The following is a 10,172-nucleotide window of genomic DNA, read 5'->3' on the forward strand; positions in this document are numbered from 1 at the left end:
CTCAATGAATCCATAAGAAGTGATCCTATTTTTTTCATCGGGTACGGGTAGAGACCAAAGGTCTTGAGCGACCGATCCGGCAGAACAACTCAAAAGATAAAGAAGTATCGTGAATTTCTTCATGCTCGTTCCAAGCTCGAAGTACCATTTGTACAAATAAGAATCCCCTTCATTACATGATTTCTTCTTCATATAGATAGATATAGGATCTATGGGGCAATTACTTATAAGTACATTTTGTGCAACAGCCCTTCCTATCTGATAGAAAAGGATCCCATGATCCTGAACCGATCTTACCTGGGATCGCAAATCCCAAGTTTGTCTATGAAGAGCAGATCTAATTGTATTAGTGTCTATAATTGATTTCTTCTGTGTAATACTAATTGATAGGGCCTCATTGGTAAGTGCTACAAGATCTTGTGCACTGGAACCCATGGTTATAGACTCGAATCCATTAGTATGGAACATTTTCTTTTCCAAGTGAAATCCCCTAGTATAGGAAAGAGTGAAAAAGTGCTTTCGTTGTTGTGGAATAAGAAGCCTTCGTATTTTAATGCATGTATTTGATTTATTCGGGGCTATTAGAGCGGGATCCACTTTTTGGGGAATATGAGTCGAAGCAATAACAAGAATATTTCTAGTGGAACATCTTTCACAATCCCTGGAGAGCGAGTTCACCAATAGACCGAGGTCTAAGTAACTCGACTCATTCACATCAAGATCATGAATGTTTGGAATCCATATTATGCAAGGAGACATTGCTTTTGCTAATTCGAATTGAAGGGTGATATAAAATCGGTCTATTTCCGACATCATATCCATAGTTAGCGCATTCATCATAGTTAGAAGCTCCCGCTCCGTATCAAGTTCACGATCAATATCGTTACTAGCATCAATATCGTCACTATCATCAATATCGATATCATCAATAAAAAAACCTTTCGGCTTGTTATCCAGGAACTTGTTCAGAAATACTGTAATGAAAGGAACATAGGAGTTTGTCGCTAGGTATTTGACCAAATAGGATCGTCCAGTTCCTATAGAACCTATCACTAAAATACTCCTAGAGGGGGATAGGGCTAAGCGGAGCGAAAAGGGTTTTCCATGAGACGGGAAATGAAAACTATTAGCCCCACACGAAGTTTGTGAATAAGTGATTGTCTGATAATGAGCAAGGAATATTCGTCTTTCTGCTAAACATGATGTATTGAACTCATAATTCATTAGATACTTTTTATGAATGTCAACTAAGTATCGTAAATAAATTGTTCCCGGTTGTTCAATCATTTGATAACCAGAGTCATTCTTTGATAAATGATCACTATGAGTCAGACTCAATAGAATTTGATCAATCCTTTTTTCTGCCCTTAAGGTGGAGAACTGAACCAAGAATTCTCTTTCTTTATCATCAATCGAATCACTGTTCGCGACCCATGATTCTATTTTATCATCAATCCAATCACCGCTCACGTTTTTTCTTTTTCTTATCAATGAATAGATCTCTTTACTTGTATGACTTAGATGTCTCGTATTTCTCGAAAAAGTGATTCGATTGATGGGATTTGGTATGATACTTATGAGATCGATGATATCGATGAAATTTGTTTTCAAATCTTTCTTCTTATAACGTATTGATTTGACCCCATAAGCGGGATCACCACCCCATAGCATGTTGCCACCAGAACCCCGTATTTCTTCTAGACAATCTCCTAATTGTTCCAGAGCAACTAGAAAAAGATTCTTTAACCAGAAAGAATTCAGTTCAGATGTAGGATACCTATCCAGAAGTTTTCGCAACTCAATCATGTATGATGGAATCATCAAAGATTTGATCTTTTCGAACTCTGTCTGTAACTCACTATAGGCTCGGGAAACAAAGAGAAGATGTGTACGAACGATATATCCAGCAACAAGAAGAAGGAAAAGGATTGAATAGAGGACCTCACGAACATTTGGCGATCTCAGATGTGTCGATATCAATGATGACTCATTATTTCGATGAATCATTTCTTCGGACAGAAGAAGATTATGTAAAAACTTACTCGAAATCTCACTTATCAGATTCCTTTGTGGACTTACTCGAAGATTATATTGTATTTATTTGTTATTTTATTATTGTTTTATTAATTTAAAAAATATAAAATTTTACAGGTATTTGATATAAGTATTCAAAGTATAGGATTTTTGTAGTGTTTCAAGGTTTTAATCTGTGTGGTATATGTATAGTCTAGTAATACATTTATCTCCTGGTACACATCTAAAAGTGTTTTTTAAAAAAAATAATTCCACTTAACTCCCTATATAGGATTAATGCCAACCCGTCTCACCAAAATCAAAATAAATTTTTGCGTAAAAAAAAAATCAAAATAAGTTTTTTTATCAAGTTTAATTATGTTAATTGTTTTACCAAATTAGCATACTTATATAGTTTATAATTTTTCCATGTCAATATATATAGTTTATGATAATTAATAGAATTTTTTTTTTTTGGTAATTCCTCAAAAAATAAAAAATAAACCAAATTATATGGGGGTTTTCAATATATTTAATGTGACATTTTATAATTGGATTTTCGGTTTAGGAAATTTATTAATGTTAATATAATTATGGATATTGTAAATTTTTATTATGGAAAATCTGTTGTATATCATTTAAATTTGAGAGATTTTAGCATCCATAAAAATAATTTTGGAGATTTAATGGACTAAAACTTTAATGGGTAGAGTTGTTTTTGGAAAAATCGGAATGTATAAATGTTGTTAAGATTTTATGGCAATAAATATAACAAATGTTGGTCAATTTAAGAAAGTTTAGTATTTGAGTTTCTCTGCAATGTTATTTATGGAATTGTTTTAGGGGTTAATATTATAAAAAAAAAATAATTAAAACTTAAAGGGCATAAACCAAAATGTACTTCAAAAATGTTAATATAGATACATTTGTATGTAAAACATGATTCAACAGATTTAAAATTTCAGTAGCAAAGTAGTAATGATCATTATAAACTGTGTTAATTTTTTTCCTTATTTTGGGTTAATTGGTTAGTTTGAAATTGAGGCTGTGTACAAAATGCAGTGTTATGGAGTTCGTGGGATGTGAATTTACTAAAGGTACTCTCATGAGAGGTTTTAATAAGAGCATAATGGTTTGTCACCACTGACCACCATTAAAAAGACAAGCCAAATTAATGAGGCAAGAGTAAGCCAAAGATATCATTAGTCAGAAATCATGATTCAGTGTTCGTTCTTTGAACTTGACTCATATTTTAATGTAAAAGCATTATTGCACTTCGGTTTTTCGGTTAGAGAAATATATATGAGTATAATCAAGAAATAATGACAATTGGTAATCCGATAAGCAAGATTTGGTTGGATTTTTTTTTTTTTTTTTTTTGTCAAGCGATTTGGTTGGATTTATGTGTATAGATTAAAATAGATATATACAGCAATAGACAGAACGGGCAGACCAAGTGAAGAATATTCTTCCCGTTGCATAGAGTTTTCCATGAACATGTCTTTGAATGAGGGACACCAAATTTTTTTGGATTAATCAAATACCATGCATAGAAACTTCACATAGAAGAAAGTTAAAAGTTAACGTTATTACATGGTCAAAACATATATTTTTCGTTTGTTCGAATTTCGAGTTGCAACTTGCAAGTTATAATATTCTTTTTTATATACTAGTATCAGATTCACGATTCGATTAGGTTACTACTACTATCCGAATTGATATTTCATCAGTTCCATAAATAGTCGAAAAAAGTCTATAAACTTGAATATGTCATGTGTGTTGTTGTTTTACTAGAATAAGTTGAATACTTTTCAGTTTTCACAGCTATCCTATTTTTCAAAAATAAAACCAATTGAGAGACCAAAATAAATAACTTGTTATATAATTTAACAAACGTACATATTATTCCAAGAAAAAAAAACAAAAATGCGTGAATGGCAAAACCAGTTCACCTAATCAGGCTTGTCGAGCCGACCTCATCTTGTTGAGGAAACTTCCGCAAACCCCATTTACTATATAAACAAACAACTCCTCCATTACTTTAAATAAATCATCGGACGATTTTACCCTTATCCCTCGCCGCTTTCACACTAGGCACTTTCCATGTACATCACTTGAACTGTCGATTTTACCCTCTAAAGCGAGCTTCCGCGAAGAAACCCACACAACCAAATTGGGATTTCAATCGCAATTTCCGAGACACGGGACCTTTCCCCACCATCATCTATCTTAGCTGGCTTCCATGGATGTTCCTTCTCAGAAATCCCAATTCCCTCCCCTCCATCCCTTTATAAAGCATCACTCTTCATTCTCATCATCTTCAGACCAAATAACAACATCAACGTAAACACAAAGAACAAAACATAGAAACCCATTTTTAAAAAAATAAAACAACAAAACATCATACAGCAGCTCTAATGGCGTCACCAAAGTCACCAACAAGACCAACCGAACAAAACCCACAACCACCCAGTTTCCACGATTACCTTCCCGCGATGGCCGGAAACCTAGGCGGAGAAGGCCTGATCGGAGAGCTCTGCAACGGATTCGAGCTGCTGATGGACAGAGAGAAAGGAGTCATCACGTTCGACAGTCTCCGACGAAACGCAGCGGTGGTTCTCGGTCTCGGGGATTTGACTGACGAAGACGTCAGGTGTATGATTAAAGAAGGTGATTTCGACTGCGACGGTGCGTTGAATCAGATGGAGTTTTGTGTTTTGATGTTTAGGCTTAGCCCTGATTTGATGGAAGCGTCTCGTTGTCTCGTCACGGAAGCTATTGAGGAGGAGTTCGGTGATTGCTCTCGTCGCCGGCATTGAAAACACCGGAGAGAGAGAGAGAGAGAGAGAGAGAGAGAGAGAGATTTGGGGATCATGATTCATCTTCCTCTTAATTGATTTAATTCGATTCATTCGTTGTTACTTATTTCCCACATTAATTAATGTTACCAAATTCACATAATTCTTTGGATCATACAAATTTACAGTTTACTTTTGTATTACAATCGAAATCAAGCACAAACAAATAAAAACAAAGGTGTGTTTTTTTTGGGAATAGATATAAAATTACGGGGCAGAAGTATAAATTAATGACTTTACGGGGGCGTTGACTAAAAATTAACCCAAATAAGGCTATTATTAACAAGAGAGCTAGATTTCTGGGGGAAAGTTTAGAAAAAGGTTTCAGAGAGAGGAGGATCGATCGAGCGAGCTGCAACTTAGTTCAATGGCGACCAAAGTCTACATCGTGTATGTCAAAATTAATCAATTTCCCTTTGTATGTTAAGTTTTGTATTAGAAAACTTGCGTGTAAATGCGATCATCATCGATGGGTCAGGACTCGATTTATCGCCCATCTTAGATTCTCTGTGGTTAGTTCGTTTGATGTTTAAGTTGCGGTTAATACAATCATGTGTCTGTGTTGCTTGCTACTGTGCTGGGTTTGGATTCTGAAATTCTTGTACTTGGGGAATGAAATGGTGTTTTTGACAATTCACAAGTGTAACTAACGACGAACAGGTACTACTCTATGTACGGCCATGTGGAGAAATTAGCACAAGAGATTAGGAAAGGTGCTGCTTCTGTTGATGGAGTTGAAGCCATACTCTGGCAGGTCAGTGTTAATTTTGTTTCGTGGCTCTTCGTATCCAATTTCACGAGCACATTTGATTCTAAAAATCTTCGTGAATGTAAGAATTAAGGTTAAAAAAATTTGTGCTTGTATCTCTGTAAGAAAGAAAGGTGATTACATTTCTTTCTTTCTAAGACTTTCTGGTTTACTGTAATTGTTATTACTTTAGTGAGTCAACATTATTGACTGGATGATGACTACTTGCTTAGCTATGCCTGTTTTCGAAACCAATGAGCTACATTAGTTTTAGCATGTATTGTTGTCGTCTCTTTGGCATAGCTTCTTTATCTCTGACTAGTAACTACAAGTTATTTCCTAAGGGTCAGAACCAAAACAAATCTATATTTTACCATAAGCTCTGCATTTTACTTTTATGTCTATATATTGTGCTTTCCCTTTAGTTTTTTTTACCCGAAACACTAAGCTCCTTGATTTTTCATTTATTATCTGCTCTTAGTGTTTCTGATCATTGGTTATCTTTAAATATATTCATATACTATATATATATCTGTAAAAAAAAACGATTGGGTACACTGAAGTATTGAGCTATCGTTTGTTCTTGACAGGTACCTGAAACGCTCCAAGAAGATGTGCTCTCTAAAATGAGTGCACCGTCAAAGAGTGATGCTCCTATCATCACCCCAAACGACCTTGCTGAGGCTGATGGATTTGTCTTCGGCTTCCCAACAAGGTTTGGTATGATGGCTGCTCAGTTCAAGGCATTCTTAGATGCAACCGGCGGCCTTTGGAGGACTCAGCAGCTCGCCGGCAAACCAGCCGGAATCTTCTACAGCACTGGCTCTCAAGGTGGTGGTCAAGAAACCACTGCGTAAGTTTGCTTTTCGCAATCCAAACAACATTTAACATCTTTGCTATTTTTGTTGATAAAAAAAGGGTTTTTGTGTAGATTAACTGCCATAACTCAGCTGGTTCATCATGGAATGATATTTGTCCCTATCGGGTACACATTTGGTGCCGGTATGTTTGAGATGGAGAACGTTAAAGGTGGAAGCCCGTACGGGGCGGGAACATTTGCTGGAGACGGGTCGAGACAGCCAACAGAATTGGAGCTGGAGCAAGCATTTCATCAAGGGAAGTACATCGCCGCCATAACTAAGAAGCTCAAGGGACCTGCTGTTGCTTAGAGCTCTCTCAAAAAGATAATGTTTTGATTCTTTGTTGGTAAATTACTACGATTTGGTATTTTGCGATTTTTTCGTTTTGGAATTTTCCAACACTGAATGAGTTGATTCAGCCCACACAGCCAATAACACACCATTTGCCTTTGATTTGTAACTTGTCTCTCTGTTCTGACTTGTTTAGACGGGAAACTCACCTGTACCAAATATAACACATCACTTAAAAATATCGTTGCCCACTAAAAAGGCCCATCACTTGAAATTCATATCAAATATCAAAAACTGGACGGCCTAAATCAAATCGGACCTGCTTCTACGTAATAATGCGATCTCTTGGATACGACTTCAATGTCTAAGGCTGTTCTCGATGTCAAGTACGTTAGCGACTCGGCTGAAACACATTTAAAAACGCCAGAATCTATCCAGTAATGTATCCTACTATCACTTACAGAAAGTATTTACCAACACTCTACCCTTTCTGTTTTGAAGCTTTACATTATGAGAATATTCAATGTATCTTTTGAATCTTTATATTATATGATTTAGTTAAAGCTTTAGTATCGTGAATTTGAATATACTTGTTGAATCCAGACCAATGAGCATCGATCACTGAACGAATCTAGAAGTAAAACATAAAGTATTAGTATTTGGCAAAGTCATAATGAGGGTATCCAATGTTCTTGTTTAATTAATCCGTAACCCAAGAATATTCAAGTCATTAATCTCAAATTAAGCTTTACTGAGCGGATGGTCTTAACTTAATTAGTCAAGCTCCTTGGCACAAAGGAGTTTGATTCCCATCTCCTGATCCGGTGTGATATATAGAAATAGAATTGTTAATAAACAATTTTAGTTACTGCATTATTACTAATCCAACAATTGGTGGATTAGTCAGTAGAACCTCTATAAATTAATACTCTTTAAATTAATATTCGCTATAAATTAATAAATTTTTCCAGTCCTGAGTTGGACCGGTATAAAAAATAACACAATTCGATAAAATCATAAGATAATACTTTTTTTTGAAATCCTATGTAAAAATATAGTCTCATCAATATTATAAATTAATAATGATATAAACTATATATATATATATATAAGAAAATTTAGTGAAATATGGCTCTATTGTTGTTTGCCTATTCTTGAATTTGCATTCTTGTTGGAGCTCTTCTATAATTTTTCTCATTGCATCAAAAACTTTTTGTGTTGTTTTCTCAAATTGTATCCAAAAATTGTAGAGCGTCTTACACGCGATAGCTGCTTCTTTACGTGTAATTGATTATAAATATACCGTAATATCTTCTTTGACTTGATCATGAAGAATAGTAACAACAGTTTCTTTTAAACTATGATCTTTTAAACATTTATCATTTTCACTTTGATAATCTAGTAAACTATTGACATCAATTATATTACGATAGCCAAAATTATAAATTAAGAAATATAAAAGTGTGAATTATAACAAAAATATCTCATTTTTAATCGAAAATATTCAAAACTATGAAAATGAAAAAAAATTTCATAAATTAATATTTTATTAATTTATCGATAAATTAAAATCTCTATAAATTAATAAAATATCGTGGTCCCGATCTTATTAATTTATATAAGTTTTTACTGTATATGAGATGGGGAGAAACGGAGGGGACCAAATTAAACTAGTCGAACATGAGGTATCAAATTGGTTTATTCGATTCAAAGTGCGACCTAGATGATAACTTGGTCAGCGATCACTGAAGGATTTTAAGAAGTAAAAAAATAAAGTATTATTTGTTTAGTATTCACCTAAATTGCAAATTTGCAATAGAGAGGGTATCCAATGTTCCTGTTTAATGAATCCCTAACCCTAATACTATTCTTTATTGTGTGAAGCAAGTCATATTAATCTCGCATTAGCCGGAAGCTTTATTGGTACTGAGTTTAATCCCCATCTCCTCCGGTGTGAGAATTCAACATAGTTCTGAAAACTAATAAAAGTTCAACCAGATTTACCGTCTGTGAAAGGTAAACTTGAAACGATTCAACTGGTGGATAGAGAACACCTATAAATAGTTGTGAATCCATACTACGTTTATAAAATATGACTCGTTTGATTATAAATTATAGACCCGAAGTTTAGCATATATCAAAAAGCTTACGTTTATATATTTTTAGCTTGTTTATACATTTGTTGCTTCACTTTAGGGTATATTGGTTCGATAGTAGAGATAAAGATACATATTGCATATTGTTATCACACAAAACAAAACAAAAAAACAAGTAATATAGTTCTGATTTCTCACGTTATATTTGAAGTAATAATAATTATTACATAGTATGTAAATAAACGTTATGATTAAAACCTAGGATTAGTTAAACGCATAAATGGTTTTGTGAATGAACAACTTTAGCTACTGCATTATTACTAGTCTAGCTAAAAGATCAAAGTGGAATTTTGTGGATTGGTCATATGATCATATGTATGAGATGGGGAGAGATGGAGGGGACCAAACCTAGTCGAAACATGAGGGATCAAATTGGTTTATTCGATGTGAAGTACGACTTAGATGATATAATTTTGTCTAATAAATCCACGACATATAAGACAAAATAATTGAAACTTAAAGAGGTGTTACTTAATTTGGCCAAATATTATAACATATCCAAAAGATCCATGAAAGTATAATGCCAACCAGGTATTAATAAATCCAAAATAAACTACCTCCCTAATTTTAATAATAATAAACTCTCAAATAATAATTCCATTGTTGTATGAAAGAGTGACAAACACTATGTTGGGTATAAGTTGTTGCATGTGCAAGACCCGGAAAATAAGTATTATTCCCTTAAATTGACATATGAATGGTTAGGACAAAACGGAAAGTTCAAATGATGTTATTCCAAAGCAGTTGAACTCATTGATTCAAGAAAACTCATGTGGGTCATAATATTAATAAGATCTGATTAGTTAACGAAATACTCGTCATAAAACCGTAGTAATCACTACTACCCCACTGGTTTAACGTAATTTTTGTTCTTAATCATCATAGTTCATGTAAGTAGGTATATTAAAATAGAAATAAAACAAATTTCCTATAGGTTGGTCGTCGACTAACAAATTGGTTCGAAAAGATCAGGACAGAAAAAGAAGATATATATGATGGTTTTGGAAAACGATGGGCATGAGACATAAAAACATTGCATACCGCATTACGCGAGTATGCACATATATTTTAATATCCCCAAGTTTAGAACAATCCATGACGAACTTGTTTAATTATTCTTATAAGCAAAATTATGATTATCATGTCATTGTCCCAATGTAGCAACAAAAAATCATTAACATGGGCATGTTTACTGTTTCATAATAAAACTTTTGAACGTACAATATACTTTTCATTATTTTTGTTA

The 10,172-nt window shown here is 33.9% G+C and overlaps 2 protein-coding genes and 1 pseudogene across 3 annotated transcripts in view; 2 read left to right on the plus strand and 1 right to left on the minus strand.

The window, feature by feature from the left end:
* The window catches only part of LOC147933704 (protein Ycf2 pseudogene), a 5,522-nt pseudogene extending 1,288 nt beyond the window's left edge, over positions 1-4,234 (minus strand). The window contains exons 1-2 of the transcript XR_015571315.1: positions 4,146-4,234; positions 1-2,074 (exon numbers count right to left, since the gene is read on the minus strand). The exon at positions 1-2,074 is cut by the window's left edge and continues 1,288 nt beyond it. The product of XR_015571315.1 is annotated as a protein Ycf2 pseudogene (transcript). The remainder of the gene's footprint in view (positions 2,075-4,145) is intronic.
* Positions 4,235-4,430: 196 nt separating this feature from the next.
* LOC104722203 (calcium-binding protein KRP1) lies at positions 4,431-4,974 on the plus strand. Its single transcript, XM_010440339.3, has one exon. It carries the CDS (start codon positions 4,431-4,433, stop codon positions 4,830-4,832), a length of 402 nt encoding a protein of 133 aa, XP_010438641.1. The 3' UTR covers positions 4,833-4,974.
* Positions 4,975-5,095: 121 nt separating this feature from the next.
* Positions 5,096-6,939, plus strand: LOC104722204 (putative NAD(P)H dehydrogenase (quinone) FQR1-like 1). Its single transcript, XM_010440340.2, has 4 exons — positions 5,096-5,261; positions 5,532-5,625; positions 6,210-6,472; positions 6,551-6,939. The coding sequence occupies exons 1-4, from the start codon at positions 5,239-5,241 to the stop codon at positions 6,786-6,788; spliced, it is 618 nt and encodes a 205-aa protein (XP_010438642.1). The 5' UTR covers positions 5,096-5,238; the 3' UTR covers positions 6,789-6,939.
* Positions 6,940-10,172: the final 3,233 nt, after the last annotated feature.

The sequence above is a fragment of the Camelina sativa genome, chromosome 11, assembly GCF_030686135.1.
Source record: "Camelina sativa cultivar CO46 ecotype springtype chromosome 11, ASM3068613v1".
In the NCBI taxonomy this organism is placed as follows: domain Eukaryota; kingdom Viridiplantae; phylum Streptophyta; class Magnoliopsida; order Brassicales; family Brassicaceae; genus Camelina; species Camelina sativa.